At 49.8% G+C, this 18,038-nt stretch overlaps 2 protein-coding genes across 2 annotated transcripts in view; one reads left to right on the top strand and one right to left on the bottom strand.

Moving 5' to 3' along the window:
* LOC110261340 (uncharacterized) overlaps nt 1–10,943 on the bottom strand; it is a 70,924-nt gene extending 59,981 nt beyond the window's left edge. Inside the window, exons 1-2 of the mRNA XM_084965690.1 lie at nt 10,889–10,943; nt 10,186–10,324 (exon numbers count right to left, since the gene is read on the bottom strand). Coding sequence (XP_084821816.1) covers nt 10,186–10,324; nt 10,889–10,943 — 194 coding nt within the window. The remainder of the gene's footprint in view (nt 1–10,185; nt 10,325–10,888) is intronic.
* Nucleotides 1–18,038, top strand: part of LOC110261339 (zinc finger protein 444) — a 996,914-nt gene that overhangs the window by 634,360 nt on the left and 344,516 nt on the right. The window lies entirely within an intron of this gene.

Genomic DNA, 18,038 nt, shown 5'->3' on the forward strand with positions numbered 1-18,038 from the left:
CAGATACAAATATAACAACAGGTGAACGTGAACAAAGGGTATGCAGAAGTTCTATGACCTTTTCTATACATTTGAAAGTTTCTTATAAAGGTTTAAAAACAATTCTCAGCGGCCCCCACAGCCCCCTGCCGTCTGAGCCATCCTTGCCCTGCCACGACTGGGTTTCCCTCGCCCACCCAGGAGGTCCCAGAGCAGAGGCAGGCACCTCATTCAAACCGAATCCACGCGGGTGACTGGGGGGAAAGGCAGGGCGACCCAAGGGCAGAGACAACCTCCATTCCAGGATGCTGCTCAGGACGGCTAAGCACGGCCCTTGCTCCCGAACACAGGGCCTCCCCGCTCCCACCTGGGCGCCCATGAGGGGCACACTCAGCCCTCGAGCCCCCTCCCAGGACACACATCTAGGGCCTCGTGACCCTTCCCCATCGACGGCACACGGGAAGTGATGCCTGGCCTCTCCCCGACGAGGGCCGACCCCTGCCCCGCCCCTCCCGTCACCTCCGAACGCGGACGCGTGCGCCAGCGGGTCAGATCGTTAAACCCTCCGGCCCCAAGGCGTAGGGACAGACTGCGCGAGCGCGCGGAGCCCGCGACTCCCAGAAGGCAGCGGGGAAAAGGGGGCGGGCCGAAGGCGCGACGACAGAGAGGACAACCAATTAAAGGCCGAGCTATCCTCGCGAGACCCTCGCTCCTTCCTCCAGGCGCCTGAGCCGTCCTTGATGCCATGGCAACGACGTAAACAAGAAGAGCCGAGGGACCAGGGGAGGAAGGAGGGCAACGCAGAGCAGAGGTGGCAAGGAAAAGTGAGGACACCCCACCCCGCAAAAGGACGCGCACACCAACGATGGCGAGACCAGGAAGCCCAGAATCCCAGAGACAGCGAGATACAGAGGACAGACACAAGGAGACTGACAGATGGAGACGGCCAAAGGGGCGAAGTCGGACTCAGAGAAGGGGAGATCCAGAGACTGGGAAGCTCCTATGTGGAGAGAGAGCCAGACAGAGGCAGACAGAAATAGACAGACCTAGAATGAGGAAGACAGAGTCCCTGGCAAAGAAGACCTAAAGATGAAGGCAGGGAAGATGAGAAGCAGAAACAAGGAGACGACAGAGACCCGCAGCCCTAGAAATAGAGATGGGGACACGACACCCAGAGACAGGGATGTGGGGGCAAAAAAGGAGGCTCTGCATGTGCAGGGAACTGACAGAATTCGAAGACTACCCCTGCTGGGGGTTCCAGGAGTCGCTAAAGTGGAGGAAAATGTAAGAGGAGCATCTGTGGTAAGTGATGTGCTCTGAAACCCAAAAGAGGCATCCTCAGTAGACAGGGCCAGGAGACTGCTTCCCATTCCAGAATTTTCTGGTTTTTATTTTATATTGTTTTATTTTACTTTATTTGCTTTTTAGGGCCGCACCTGTAGCATATGGTAGTTCCCAAGCTACAGGTGGAATCGGAGCTACAGCTGCCGCCCTACGCCACAGCCACAGCTACGTGGGAGCCAAGCGCGTCTGCAGTCTACGCCACAGCTCATGGCAACGCTGGATCTCTGACAGAATGAGGCCAGGGATGGAATCACATCCTCATGGATACTAGTCAGATTTATTTCTGCTGCACCACGATGGGAATTCCCCATTCCAGAAGTTTCTAAGTGGCAGTTTATGAGGCTGTCATCTTCTGTGAGCTGATTTTATTATTTTTTATTTTCTTTTTTCAAGATTTTTATTTTTATTATAGTTGATTTACAATGTTCTGTCAATTTCTGCTGTAGAGCAAAGTGACCCAGTCATACATATATATATACATTCTTTTTCTCACATTATTCTCCATCATGTTCCATCACAGGTGACTAGATATAGTTCTAGTCACTATACAGCAGGATCTAATTGTGTGAGTTAATTTTTTAAAACGTATCGCTTCTCGGCCTTTTGGCTAAGATCAAGTGTAATTTTTTAAAACGTTTCCCTGGGAGATGCCTGGGTGGCCTAGTAGGTTAAGGATCCGGCATTGTCACTGCTGTAGCTTGGGTCACTGCTCTGGCGACGGTTGGATCCCTGGCCCAGGAACTGCGGGCATGGCCAATAAATAAATAAATGTTTCCCTGAACATTTTTTTTTTTTTGTCTTTTTGTCTTTTCTAGGGCCGCACCTGCGGCATATGGAGGTTCCCAGGTTAGGGGTCTAATCGGAGCCATAGCCACCAGACTACGCCACAGCCACAGCAACGTGGGATCCAAGCCGTGTCTGCAACCTACACCACAGTTCACGGCAACGCCGGATCCTTAACCCACTGAGCAAGGCCAGGGATGAAACCCGAAACCTCATGGTTCCTAGTCGGGTTCGTTAACCACTGAGCCATGGTGGGAACTCCTCCCTGAACATTTTTGTTTGTTTTTCTTGGCTGCACCCTTGGCCTACAAAAGTTCCTGGGTCAGGGATCGAACCCCAGCCACAGCAGTGACAACGCTGGATCCTTAACCCATTAGGCCACCAGGGCACTCCCTTGAACACTTGTGTGTGTGTGTGTGTGTGTGTGTGTGTGTGTGTGTGTGTCTTTTTATGGCCACACCTGTAGCATATTGAGGTTTCCAGGCTTGGGGGTCAAATTGGAGCTGTAGCTGCAGGCCTACACCACAGCAATGCCAGATCTGAACTCCATCTGCAGTGACCTACACCACAGCTCATGGTAACTCCAGATCCTTAACCCACTGACTGAGGCCAGGGATCAAACCCATGTCCTCATGGGTACTAATCAGGTTTGTTATCACTGAGTCACAGCGGGAACTCCTTACATATTTATTCACAACAACGCTCCATTTTTGGGGTTAAAAACATGAATTTTATGAATTTCATGAATTTTAACTTGTATAAACACCAACACAATAAGAACAATAAATAGATCCATTGCATAAAAAACTCCTTCCTGCTGACCTGCTGTCCTCCACCCATAACCCTGGAAACCACTGATCTGTTTTCCTTGGCTGTAGTTCTGTATTTTCCAAAAGGTCACATAAACAGAATCAACAGAGTATGTTGACTTTTAAGATTGGCTTTTTTCCACTGAATATAATTTCTTTGAGATCCATTCAGTTCATCTCCTTTTATTGCAAAGCAGTATTTCATACTAAGGATATACCAGTTTGTTCAAACATTCACCCACTGAAGGACACTTGGGTCGTCTCCAATATTTGCTATTACAAATGAGGCTGCTATAAACATCTGCGTCAAAGTTTTGGTGTGAAATGTCCTAACCGTTCGTTTTTCTGGGCTAAATGCCCAAGAGAACAACTGCTGAAGTACCTGGTAAGCGCATGTTAACCACTGTAAGAAACTAGCACTCTTTTCCGGAGTGGTTGCACCATCGTACATTCCCACCAGCAAGCGAGCATGAAGTCGTTTCTCCACAGCCTTACCAATGTTTGGCGTTAGCGTTTTTTTTTTGGTTTTTTTTTTTTTTTTTTTTTTTTTTTTTTAAATCTTTTTGCTATTTCTTTGGGCCGCTCCCGCGGCATATGGAGGTTCCCAGGCTAGGGGTCTAATCGGAGCTGTAGCCACCGGCCTACACCAGAGCCACAGCAACGCCAGATCCGAGCCGCGTCTGCAACCTACACCACAGCTCACAGCAACACCGAATCGTTAACCCACTGAGCAAGGGCAGGGACCGAACCTGCAACCTCATGGTTCCTCGTCAGATTCGTTAACCACTGCGCCACGATGGGAACTCCAACGTTAGCGTTTTTTATCTGAGCCATTCTGATAAATGTGTGATAGTATATTATTGCGCTTCTAACTTGCCTTTCCCTAACAGCTAATAATGTTGAGCATATTTTCAGGTTTAGTTGCTACTCGTATATCTTCTTCAGTGAAATATCTGTTCATGTATTTTGCCCATATTCTAGTTTTTTAAAAACTGCTAGTTTTTGAGAGATCGTTATGTATTTTAAGTATGAGTTCTCTGACAGATATACGGTTTCCAAACGTTTTCTCCTGGTCTGTAGCTTGTCTTTGTTTTTCCTTGTGAGGGCCTTTAGAACAAACAGTTTAAACTTAACATGATGCCCCATTTATCAATATTCCATTTCGTGGATCATGCTTTTTGTGTCAAGTTTAAGAACTCTTTTCTAGGAGTTCTCGTTGTAGTGCAGACGGTTACGAACCCGACTGGTATCCACGAGGATGAAGGTTTGATCCCTGGCCTCGCTCATTGACTTAAGGATCAGTGTTGCTGTGAGCTGTGGTATAGGTTGCAAATATGGCTTGGATCCTGTGTGGCTGGGGCTGGGGCTGTGGCGTGGGCTGGCAGCTGCAGCTCTGATTTGACCCCATATGCCGCTGGTGCAGCCCAAGAAACAAAAACCAAAAACACCTCTTTCTTTATAAGTCCTGAAGATTTCCAGTTTTACTTTTTATTTTTTAATCTTTTTGTGGCCGCACCCATGGAATACTGAAGTTCCCTGGGCCAGGGATCAAACCGGTGCCATAGCTACAACCAGTGCCACAGCAGTGACAACACTGGATTCTTAACCCGCTGAGCCAGGAGTGAGTTCCCATGTTTTTAACATGTAAGTGTACAATTTAAAATATATATATAAGTCAATCATCAATTTTTTGTTGTTGCCTTTTCTAGGGCCGCTCCCTCGACATATGGAGGTTCTCAGGCTAGGGGTCGAATCGGAGCTGTAGCCACCGGCCTACACCACAGCCACAGCAATGCGGGATCCAAGCCGAGTCTGCAACCTGAACCATAGCTCAGAGCAATGCCGGATCCCTAACCCACTGAGCAAGGCCAAGGATCGAACTCGCAACCCCATGGTTCCTAGTTGGATTCGTTAACCTCTGAGTCATGACGGGAACTCCAATCATCGATTTTAAGTTAACTTTTTTCTTTTCTTTTTTTTTTTAGGGCCACACCTGTGGCATATGGAAGTTCCCAGGCTAGGGGTCAAATCAGAGCTGCAGCTGCCAGCTTACACCACAGCCACAGCAATGCAGGATCCAAGCTGCATTTGCAGCCTACACCACAGCTCACAGCAACGCCCAATACTTAACCCACTGAGTGAGGCCAGGGACTGAACCTGCATCCTCATGGTTACTAGTTGGGTTCATTACCGCTTAGCCACAAGGGACTAAGGAACTCTTCCTCCAAAGAACTCCCTTGAGGTAATTTTTGTACAAGATGTGAAGTTTATGTTGAGGTTCATTCCCACCCCCCAAGGATGTTGGGCGTCTTTTTTCTGACACAATATACGTAGTTCTTTTTTTTCCAACGCTAATGAATTCTCTAACTCGAAAGGTGTTCAACGATTCAATTCTGAGACTAACTGCTTAGAATTCTAGAAGACTCCACAGGTCAAGGGCCCGGTGCCACAAGACTGTTTTCACTTCAGATGCCTGCTGTGGGCTGTGCACATTTCTGCTCAGCTGACTACAACCACCCGCCCCTCAGGCTAGAGAATTCTCTAGAACTCAGGAGAAGACTTTATATGCGTCAGCTTGCTGTAAAGGATATAACTCAGGAACGACCAGACGAAAACCGGGCAGCGTTTGGGAGTGGGGGCAGTGTACAGAGGTCCCACGCATCTGCCCGGCGTGCTGCCTCTCAGCACAACGTGTTCAACAGCCCAGAACCTCTCCCAGCCGTTAAAGACGGGCGGGCACACGTGCACACACACAGTGGCTTCCAGAAGACACAGCAACGAGAACAATCACGGCAGAACACAATGTGTTTCCAGAAATCACCCTTTCCCCATCCCCATTAAATGTCTCTAGAAGGATACACAACATGTCAGCAACTGTGGTGTCCGAGGAGGGGCCTCATGTGAGGCAGAGGCTCTTTTTTTTTTTCGTCTGTTTATGGCCGCACACGTGACCTGTGGGAGTTCCTAGGCCAGGGAATGAATCCTACCTGCGCTGTGCAAGACCTACGCTGCAGCTGCAGCAATGGTGGATCCTTTAACACACTGCGCTGGGCCAGGGATTGAACCTGCACCTCCACAGCAACCGGAGCCACTGCATTCACATTCTTAACCCAGTCAGTTCCATGGCTGGAACTCCTGCTTTCCTGCTTTTTAATTCTTTACCACTTTCATGGACTGCGTTTTCAACTAAAGTAAAAATATTTGGTTCCAAGCAGAGAACTACAAACCCAGACACAGGCATGTGAAAGCTCTCAGATGACAAATGGCAGGAACACAGCAGAGTGAGCCTTAGCGATACAGGAGGCTCTGCCGGCCATCTATTGGGCATCTCATAGCATAAGTGCAGCCCGACCCTGGGTGCCAGGGAAATGCCAGCTCTCCACCCTGTCTGTCTCTATAAGGCCACACGCCCATCTCTGCTCCTCACCATCTCTGTGTTCTTACCCTGCCCGTGGTAGGAAGCAGCACCAGGTGGAGCAGCCTCAGCCCCCAGGATGACCTGTGCTCGCTAGTCTAGTAGGCACAGCTGACTCTGAGGATCTCGGAGTCCAGTTACACATCTGGGAGAGAAGTGCCCACACTGGGGCCCCAGCTCCCCTGGGAGGAAGTTCAGACCCAAGATTGCTGCTCCTCCAGCATAAGAATCCAACTGGGGCCCTGGTCATGACCCTGCCACGGGGCCCCCCAGGCAACTTGATCACGTGGAGCACATATCATTCTTCATGGGACCTCCAGGGAGGCCACACCTCACCAGAAGTCTTGCTCTGGACATGGTGGCTCAGTCCCCCGGGAGCAGCACGTAGCTGACTTGGGTTCAGCTGGGGCAGGAGCCGTGGGTGAGGAGGAGACACTGTGGCATAAGGCCCGGACAGGACCAGGCTCTCCCGACTGCTGTGGGATGGACGTGGACCATGGCGGAGGGAGCACTGGGCCACATCTTCCTTCTCGTCTCAGCATGTGCCACTACGCTGGGCTGCACCTGCCCGAGAGCTGGTCTTCTCGGTGCCTGGCGCCCCACCTCCGCTCAGGTCCGCATCCACACACGCTGTGGGTCATCCTCAGCTGCCATCACCCACATCCCGGAGAGGCGAGGCCTCGCTCGGGCAGCTCCTCTGGGGGACCTCCAGCCCATCAGAACATCAACCACATCATCAACCACAAAAACGCCAAAGGCAAGAGCAGCAATAACAAGAGGCGGTACAGGGAGTTCCCATCGTGGCTCAGTGGTTACGAACCTGACTAGGAACCATGAGGTTGCAGGTTCAGTCCCTGGCCTCGCTCAGTAGGTTAAGGATCCGGCGTTGCCGTGAGCTAGGGTGTGGGTTGCAGACTCGGCTTGGAACCCGAGTTGCTGTGGCACAGGCTGGCAGTTGTAGCTCCGATTCGACTCCTAGCCTGGGAACTTCTGTGTGCCACAGGTGTGGCCCTAAAACAAAAACAGAACAGAACAAAAAAAACAAGAGGAGGTGCAGTAATAGCAACGGGTGGACACAGGAACAGCTAATTGACACCCGCACCGAACCCTGCTGCGTCCCAGGCAATATGCACACTCCTAACGAGGCAGGGCTTGTCCACATTTCACGAGTGACGAACCAAGGCACAGAGAGAGTCGGTACTTCCCCTCAGATCACAATCCCAGGAGAAACCCGAGTGTGACTAGGTTCTGACAAAAGATGTGCCCCTAACCATGACCCTAACACTCACATGGTCTGGTCCACTGTTTCATGAAACTCCGTACAATTTTTCTTTAGCTGGTACTAGGTTTCCTGTATAGGACTTGTAAGCAGCCAAGGAACTGCCATCAACATGAATGTCTGCCCGACCGTGAGGCACAGCATTTTCCCAAAGTGCGCACACATGCATACACACGATACTAAACATGGAGGTGTTGTTATGTCTATTCCTGTAGCCCCATGAGGTCAATAATTCCTTCCTGTTTAACGGCCTTGTTAAGAGCCTGTGCACACTTCTGTGTTTGCTTTCCTCCACTTTACAAGAATATCCAATTTTACATTAAAGATTCAACAGGTGAGACAAACTGCAAGAAAGGAACCAGATGCTACTTAATATCCAGCAACATGAAAGGGACTGCATTGCCATCTTTTGCTCCCATACCTGTCATTAACCGTCATCTCTTCCTTGAAAGTTCTAGTTTCCACAAATGGATGAATCTCAGGAGTTATTTTATTTATTTATTTATTTATTTTTGTTTTTTAGGGTCGTACCCAAGGCATGTGGAAGTTTCCAGGCCAGCGGTCAAACCAGAGCTGTAGCCACCGGCCTATGCCACAGCAACACCAGATCTGAGTTGCATCTGCAACCTATACCACAGCTCACAGCAACACCGGATCCTTAACCCACCGAGCAAGGTCAGGGATCAAACCCGCAACCTCATGGTTCCTAGTTGGACAACAGATGAGGGTTTTCTAGATGCATTACACACACACCCTCTATAACCTCAAGTCTCTTGGTCAAGGGTCAGCTCCTTCCTGTGGTCCACACAGGGATGGTCCTTTTTCACTCACTGAGCAAATATTTTTTTTCTTTTAGGGCCGCACCCATGGCATATGGAAGTTTCCAGGCTAGGGGTCAAATAGGAGCTGTAGCTACGAGCCTACACCATAGCCTTAGCAACTCAGGATCTGGGCCGCATCTGTGACTTACACCACAGCTCAAGGCAAGATCAGATCCTCAACCCAATGAGCAAGGCCAGGGATCGAACCCACTTCCTCATGGATGCTAGTCTGCTTTGTTTCCACTGAGCCACAATGGGAAATCCCTCACTGAGCAAACGTTTTACTGAACACCTATTATGTGCAAAGCAGGGCCGATTCAGTAACAGATGCACGCCACAGCCACTAGGTGGAGGCAGACCTCCACCCACTGGAGATGGCACCCTAGTAGGGAAGACGCAAAGGATAAAATGCAAAATCTCTCACTATCAAACACTACTGCCAACTCAGAAAGCACACAGATCTGGGTCACTTTTTGGAGCTAGGGCTGGTGGCCCTGGTGGCCTCAATCTCCACCCACTGTCTATAACTCAGAAACGAACCAGATTCAGGGAGCACACTGCCTAAGAAAGGAGGCAGGGCTCTGATTTTCACCTGTAGTCCTGCAGCAAAGAGCTGGTGACCAGCAGTCCCAGCCTCTGGAGGATTCTGGCTGTTGTGAAACCAGGGAAGCCATGGGGGACTTGGAACAGAGATGGGACATGAAGCGACGCATGACCTGACAGGCTCCTACTGGGGAGCTCCTGGTGGGAGGTCAGAGGAGCAGGGAGGAGGTGCCCTTAGAGGGAGAGGGGTGGTGAAGTGGCTGAATTCTGGAAATATTTTGAAGGTACAGTCATGGGATTTTCAGGCAGAGATGAGAGAAACACCAAGGTGGGCTGAGGAATGCGGGCAGAAGAAGGACTGAAGAGCTTCCGCTGAGGCCCCCAGGGTCGGAGGTGTCTGTCTCAGGGGCTGGGGGTGGTGAGGGTGGAAGGCAGTTTCAAGGTATTAGCGGCCTGTGGGGAAGGATAGTTCAGTGCATGGCCGGGGTCTGGGGGTGAAGGAAAGTTCGCAGTGGGCCTAGCAGACCCGATCTTTGTTAGGGGAAATGGGGGGGGGGGGGCAGGAACAGGGTTGTTGTACAGGAAGCTGGGAAAGAGGGGGAAACATCCCTGGGAGTGGGACAAGGGAACGGAAGAGGATGTCCAGGCCCAAGCTTGGCATCGGGGAGGAGAGGAGAGGGGAGGGCGGGTGCACCTGCGCACGGAGGAGGGGGGTGCGCACCTGAGCAGGTGAGGACGGCCAGGACCTGTTCCTGAGGAGGTTGGGAGTCGCGCCCAAAGGGAGGGAGAAAGAAGGGGGACCCGCTCATGCCGGAAGAGAAAGGAAGAGAAAAGATAAAGGAGAGGGATACGGGGGTCTGAGCCTCACAGTGACGAGGGGAGATTGGGGGGCCCGCACCTCACAGGAGGGCAGCATAGGGCTCCGCGTACCTCACAGTAGGAGAGACTGGGGGATCCACGCAACTAACAGGAGGACAGAATGGGGGATCCACGCACCTCACAGGAGGTCAGAGTAGGGGGTCCACGCACTTGGGCAAAGATGTACCTGCGCCCCCGGCCTGCCCGAGACCCTGCCGTCATCCTCGCCCACCCGCTCTCGCCCAGCCCGGAAGCGGCCGCCCCGAAGCTTCCAGCGCCCTGCACTCCCCGACGCACCCCGCGGCCAGGCCTAGTCCCCGCTCGCCGCCCGAGAAGCCCCTGAAGGAAACTCACTCGCCCGGCGCCACCAGGTCCACCACCGCGCGTCGCCGGGCTGCGCTCTTCCGGGAGCGCCGGGGGCGGGGCTCGGGGCGGGGTCCGGGGCGGGGCTCCGGGCAGGGGTCTGAGGCGGGGCTCGGGGCGGGGTGGGGGTCTAGGAGGTTTGTCCTTCACTTTTGGGGGGGGAGGGGCTCCAATACTTTTTTTGTTGTATTTTGTTCTTTTTACCGCCGCCCCCGCGGCATATGGAGGTTCCCAAGCGAGGGGTCGAATCGGAGCTGCAGCCCCCGGCCTACACCACAGCCGCTGCAGCCCCCGGCCTACACCACAGCCACAGCAACAACGCCGGATCCTTAACCTCATGGTTCCTACTAGGATTCGTTTCCGCTGAGCCACGACAGGCACTCCAGTACTTTTTTTTTTTTTTTTTTTTGTCTTTTTGCCATTTCTTGGGCCGCTCCCACGGCATATGGAGGTTCCCAGGCTAGGGGTCGAATCGGAGCTGTAGCCGCCAAGCCTACGCAGGGGCCACAGCAACGCCGGATCCGAGCCGCGTCTGCAACCTACACCACAGCTCACGCCAACGCCGGATCATTAACCCACTGAGCAAGGGCAGGGATCAAACCCGCAACCTCATGGTTCCTAGTCGGATTCGTTAACCACTGCGCCAAGACGGGAACTCCCTCCAGTACATATTTTTAATGGGACCATGTTATACCGTGCTGCGGATGTCCCAAAGGAAGCCAAGGAGGCTTGCCCTTCACTTTGTACATGCTTGTCTGAACCACGTCCTTGGTGAAATTAAATAAAATGTCAATGTGTCATTTCGATGAGTGATCCTTTGGAAAATGTGTATGACTGTGCCTTTGACTTTTAGTAGATGGAACAGTTCTCAGAGCTTTCTGAGAGTCTCCATATTATAATCCTCAACTGGGGAGATGGATAAAGGAGGAGGTTGGGGAGTTCCTGTCCTGGTGCAGTGGAAATCCGACTAGGCCATGAGGTTGCCGGTTCGACCCCTGTAGCTCCGATTTGACCCCTAGCCTGGGAACCTCCATGTGGCCTGGGTGCGGCCCTGAAAAGACAAAAGACGAAAAAAAAAAAATTAGGAGTTTGGGATTAAAACATATACAATATTGTATATAAAATAGATAATCTTAGTTCCTGCTGTGGCACAACAGCATCCACAGCGTCCTGGGAGCACTGAGATGCTGGTTCTATCACTGGCCTGGCACAGTGGGTTAAGGATCCAGCCTTGCCACGATTTCAGCTTGGAAATTAAAATAAAATAAATAGGAGTTCCCGTCTTGTTGCAGCGGAAACGAGTCCGACTAGGAACCATGAGGTTGAGGGTTTGATCCCTGGCCTCGCTCAGTGGGTTAAGGATCCGGCGCTGCCGTGAGCTGTGGAGTGGGTTGCAGACGCGGCTCGGATCCCGCGCTGCTGTGGCTCTGGAGTAGCCCAGCAGCTACATCTCCGATTAGACCCCTAGCCTGGGAACCTCCGTAGGATGTGGGTGAGGACCTAAAAGACAAAAGACAAAAAAATAAATAAATAAAATAAACAGAATAGAATAAAATAAAATAGATAATCAACAAGAACCTAGTGTATAGCAAAGGGAACTCTACAAAATATTCTGTAATAATGCATATGGTAAAATAATATGAAAAAGAGTGGCTGTGTGTATATATATAACTGAATCCCTGTGCTGTACACCTGAAACTAACACAGCATTGTAAAGCAACTATACTTCAGTATAAAATAAAAATTACATTTAAAAAATCCCTGGGAGTTCCCGTCATGGCGCAGTGGTTAACGAATCTGACTAGGAACCATGAGGTTGCAGGTTCAATCCCTGGCCTTGTTCATCTAGCGTTGGCGTGAGCTGTGGTGTAGGTGGCAGACATGGCTCGGATCCTGCATTGCTGTGGCTCTGGTGTGGGCTGGTGGCTACAGCTCCGATTCGACCCCTAGCCTGGGAACCTCCATATGCCACAGGAGTAGCCCTAGAAATGGCAAAAAGACCAAAAAAAAAAAAAAAATCCCTCAATTTGGTTCAAATAAAATACTTTTTTTATTTTGGTTGCTAATTGAATTTTCATTGACAGATTAAACATATAATTGCCTCGTAAACCAGCAATTCCACTCCAAAGTATCAATATCCATAGCATATATACTGAAAACATACAGTCATACAAAAACTTGTGCATGAACAATCATAGCACCCATATGTGTAAGAGCCTAAAAGTGGAAACAACCCAAATGTCAATTGGCTGAGAAATGGATAAACAAAATGTGGTATACCCAAATGATGAAATAGTATGCAGTCATAAAAAGGAACCAAATACTGATACTTGCTACAACATGGATGAACCCTGACAACATTATGCTGAGTGAAATAAGCAAGTTGCAGCCCATGCTGTATGGTGCCAGGTATATGACATGTGCAGGAAATGGAAAGAGACAGAAAGTAGATTAGTGATTGCCCAGAGCTGGAAGGAGGAAACAGGGAGTGACTGCTAATTGGTATTCATTTCTTTTGGGGGAGGGTTAATGAAATGTGCTGGAATTAAAGAATGGTGATGACTGCCTAACCTGGTGAGAATAATAAAATACACTGATTTGAACACTTAAAATTTTTTCAACTTAAAAATTGTTCAGAGTTCCCATTGTGGTGCAGTGGAAATGAATCCGACTAGTTACCATGAAGATGTGGGTCCCATCCCTGGCCTTGCTCAATGGGTCAGGGATCCTGCGTTGCTCTGAGCTATGGTGTAGGTCACAGACGAGGCTCAGATCCATGTTGCTGTGGCTGTGGTGTAGGCTGGCAGCTGCAGCTCTGATTTGACCCCTCAGCTGGGAACTTTATAAGCCTCGGGAGCAGCCCTAAAAAAGCAAAAAAAAAAAAAGAACTTAAATCTATTTTACCAGAAATGATGCAGTAGAATTCCTGTGGTCACTCTAATACTAGACATCCTACACTTAAAAAATATTTCCTATTTTCTTCCTGGTTACACAGTCTCAACCCATTCATCTCTTGAGGTGTTAAGTGCTGCCTTTAACAGATTTTTTTATTTGGCAAAGGCAGCCTCGAACCTCACACCCACCTCTTCTTCAGTGAAGCCACTTCTCCAACTCTTGCCCACAAGAGGATTCCACCTGCGGCCTCCTGCCCCTCCTCAGTATTCGACACAGTGGAGGGGTCTCTCTTCCCTCTCTTTTCTCTCTTGGCCACATCGTCACCATGCCTGGCTTCCCTCCTACCTTCTTTCCCTTTTCCCCATGGGTGCTTGCTGCTTGGGTCTCCGCCCTGATTGCTCCCCTAACACAGTCTGAGGTCTCAGGCTCTACCTACCTCATCGCCCCACTCTCACCTCTTCCTCCCCGAAGCTCCTACTTTCCCCACCACATCCGCACATACCACTCCCTGTGTGGAGCAGGCTTCGCTCCCCAGCCTTGGATTAATGCCTCCTCTTCTGACAGCTCTGCTGTTATTTCAACTCTTCTTCCTACTGAAGTTCACACTGACGTTTTTTTGTGGGTTAGGTAAATGCCCATCTTGCTTTCTAGTTAGCCAGTTCCATGAGGCTGGACATACCGTCTGTCACACTCCCAGTTAGACTCTACAGGGACCAACATGCTGACATGTGAGATGCTCGTCAACTGTTTGTTGATTGAATGAATGAACTGGAAGACATTTTCCAAAATATAAATAACGATTGCTGAGACTGACGAGATGCAATTTCTTATTTTCATGTTTTTCGGAACATTGCAAGTTTTGGCTTTCAGTGAGCAAGGATTACTTTAGAATCAGAAAGCATAGAGAGGGGAGTTCCCATCATGGCACAGTAGTAACTAACCTAACTAGGATCCATGAGGATGTGGGTTTGATCCCTGGCCTTGCTCAATGGGTTAGGGATCTGGTGGTGCCGCCTGCTGCAGAGGAGGTCACAGCCACGGCTTGGATCCTGCATTGCTGTGGCTATGGCATAGACCAGCAGCTGCAGCTCCAATTCGACCCTGGGAACCTGGGAACTTCCATATGCCACAGATGCAACCCTAAAAAAAGAAAAGGAAAAAAAGGAAACAGCAAAGACATGCACCCAAGGCAGGTTGCCTGCCATTCCCTCATGCTGGCTCACCTCCATCTACCTCTTTTAGTTCAACACACATTCACTGAGCACCTGTTGCAGTATTCTAACAGCCAGGGATACAGCGGAAAACGCAACAAGGTGTTTAGAGTCCAGCAGGGAAGATATAAACAAGCACAACACACTGTGTATCAATCGGATGGTGCTGATGCCTTGCAGAGACAAAAAGCAGGGAAAAAGGATGATGTGGGTGGGGGCCAGGGGGTTGCAATTTTAAATAGATAAGTTGGGAAGGCCTCACGGAGAGGGTGATGTTTGATGAACTGCAGGAGGTGAGGACATGAGCCTGAAGATGTTGGAGGAAGCGGATCCTCACAGATAGACAGGGATCACAGAGGCCCCAGACACGAGAACATGGGTGGTGTGTCTGAGGAAGAGCAGGGAGGCTGCTGGAACAAGAACAGAATGACCAAGGGGGAGATGGGACCGGGAGGTGACAGGGGCCAGCAACGGAAATGTTACAGACAGGCCAAAAAATTGAGACAATGGAGGTATGGCTGAGAATATTTGCTGCCTCTCCCCTGGTGACATCAGGCTTGGTGTGGACTTGTTTTGCTACTGCAAGGTGAGCTTTTGCAGCTTCTGCATGGGTCCACCTGTTTTCTCTTCCTCTGCCATGAGGCCTGCAATGCCCCAGGAGTGAGGCCAGCACAGAGTAGAGCAGGAGCTGAGCTGCCACAGATGTGGAATTTGGCGTCAGAGCCCCTGAGATGTTTGCCATCATTTCTCACTGCCCCATAAATTACCTTAAGCTGATATAACAAACTACCAAAAGTACTGCTTGTTTAGAGGCTAAAATTATTATTATTTTTTGTCTGCACCCACAGCATGCAGAAGTTCCAGGCAGAGGATGGAATCCATGCTACAGCAGTGACCCAAGCCACTGCAGTGACAAGGCCATATCCTTAACCTGCTGTACCACAAGGGAGCTCTGAGGCTATAATTATTTTCATAGCCTCTCTACACTTGTCTGAATGGCTAAAAATGATAAAACAGAAATTTCAAAGGCTGGCCAGGATGCAAAGCATCATAAAATCTCATTTGTTACGGATGGGAAAGCAATATGGTACAACCACTTTGGACAGGAGTTTTGCAGTTTCCTACAAATTTCAACATAGATTTACTGTATGACCTGCAAATACACCCCTAGGTATTTAACCAAGGTGCTGTTACGGACTGAACTCCCACCTCTTGTCCCATTCATGATGAAGCCCAAATCCTCCCAGCGGGGGCCTTTGGGAGGTGAGTAGGTCTGAGGGTGCAGCCCTCATGAACGGAATCAGTGCCCTTTTAAATGAGATCGCTCTCCTTTTCAGCTGCACCCAAGTCATTTGGAAGTTCCTGGGCCAGGGATCGAATCCCAGCAGCAGCTGTGACCTACCCCACATCCTTAACCCAGTGAACCACAGCGGGAAGTCCCAAAGCGCTCCCTTGCCCTTTCCACCATGTGAAGACACAGAAAGAAGACAGCCATCTATGAACCTTGGAACTTCCAGACATTCTTAGGAGATGGACTTTTCTTGGGATGCAGCAAGGTGCCTTTCCCTCAACCAAGAGGGTAGGAGGTGGGAGTACAGTTAAGCAGCATCTCTTCCTTAACTTTTCTGAGATTTCTTTCCACTAATACCTGTCCATTATTAGGACTTAACTTTATAGACTAGTTTTGGAATTCCCTAAAACACACCTGACTGAGCAGATGATATCTGCCCTCAAAGTAGATGCCTTCAGAGGTTTTGTTTTGTTTTTGGTCTTTTCAGTGCCACACATGCAGCACATGAAAGTTCCCAGGCTAGGGGTCAAATCAGAGCTGCAGCTGCTGGCCTACACCACAGCAACACCAGATCCAAGCCACGTCTTCGACGTACACCACAGCTCACGGCAATGCTGGATTCTTAACCCGAGTGAGGCTAGGTATCAAACCCTCGTCCTCACAGATACTACTCAGGTTTGTTACTGCTGAGCCACAGTGGGAATTCCTGGGTGTTTTTCTTTTAATTTTTTTCTTTTGTAGCTCTGCTCCCAGCATGCAGAAGTTTCTGGGTCAGGGAGCAAACCTGGGCTACAGGAGAAACCAAAGCCCTAGCAGTGACAATGCCAGATCCTTAACCCCCTATATCACCATGAGACTTTTTTTCCCCAAAAAAAACTGAGTTAATTAACTTGCTTGTCAAGGGAATACACCAAACACTTCACCAGGCAGGAGCACAGAAGGTTAAAGTTCTATTTTTTTTTTTTTTTTTTGTCTTTTTGCCATTTCTTGGGCTGCTCCCACGGCATATGGAGGTTCCCAGGCTATGGGTCTAATCAGAGCTGTAGCTGCCTGCCTACGCCAGAGCCACAACAACTGGGGGATCTGAGCCGTGTCTGCAACCTACACCACAGTTCACAGCAACACCGAATCGTTAACCCACAGAGCAAGGGCAGGGATGGAACCCGGAACCTCATGGTTCCTAGTTGGATTCATTAACCTCTGCACCATGACAGGAACTCCAAGTTCTAAAAGAACTACAAAAGGCAATATATTCCTTTCTTGTGGCTGCCGTAACAAATTACTACAACTGTGGCTTCAACCTACAAAAATGTATTCTGGAGGCCAGAAATCTGAAACAAGTCATATGGGGCTAAAATCAATGTAGCAGCAGAGCTGGGTCCTTCTGGAGGCTCTGGGAGGGATATCAGCTTCACTGCCTTTTCCAGCTTCTAGAAGCAGCCCACTTCTGCCTCCATGGTCACATCTCCTTCTCTGACTCTGATCCTCCTGCCTCCCTCTTATAAGACCTCTTGTGATGACACTGGGCCCACATGGATAACCCAGGATAACCTTCCCATCTCAAGATCTTTTTATTTTTTTGCTTTTTAGGGGCGCACCCACAGCATACGGAAGTTCCCAGGCTAGGGGTCTAATCGGAGCTACAGCTGGCATCCTACACCACAAGATCTAAGCCGCATCTGCAACCTACACAGAGCTCACAGCAATGCCAGATCCTTAACCCACTGAGCGAGGCTAGGGATTGAACCTCCAGGCTCATGGTTCCTAGTCAGATTCATTTCTGCTGCACAACGATGGGAACTCCCATCTCAAGATCTTTAATCACTCCCTCCAAGTCCCTTGGCCGCAAAAGCTATCAAAGGTTGCAGGAGTCAGGATGTAGACATAGGTGGGAGGCCATTACTCAGCCTACCAACGAAGGTTCCTGACTGCCGTAATGAAGTACTGTAACCCAGCCTTCGGGAGAAAAAAAATTCCTGGGTCTGGACAGGAATGGTTAAAAATAGCCCTACTGGCCATGAGTCAGGCAAAGCTTGTCAGAGACTACGCCCTGGGGTCTCTCCACTTCAGCCATCATCCCTGGTGTAGAGGAAGCCCAGCATCAGGTTGGAGTGTCTCCAAAGCAAGAGCTGCTGCCCAGGAAGAGCTTTCTTAATTTATGTGAAAGTGAGGTGTAGCCTATCAGTGGCCCTGCTGGAGTCTCAGCCAAGAGCACAATGAAAGAGTGCAAGGTACGCCAGAAGAAAGAAGGAAGGGGCAGGCACTTTTCTTTGATATTTGCGTTAGTTCTCTATTGCTGCATAACAAATGACCAGAAACCTAGCAGCTTAAAACAACACATATTTTCTCACAGCCCTAATGAACTCAGGGGCCTTCGGTCAACTCTGTCTCCAGAGGAGCAAGTCAAAACTCCAAGGGGTGCCACCTGGGGCCTGCAGCCACGTCAA

The sequence above is a fragment of the Sus scrofa genome, chromosome 6 (genome assembly GCF_054392235.1).
Source record: "Sus scrofa isolate SSC_HxYL_T2T_F1_AM1 chromosome 6, Sscrofa_HxYL_maternal_Yorkshire_Landrace_v2.0, whole genome shotgun sequence".
Lineage (NCBI taxonomy): Eukaryota > Metazoa > Chordata > Mammalia > Artiodactyla > Suidae > Sus > Sus scrofa.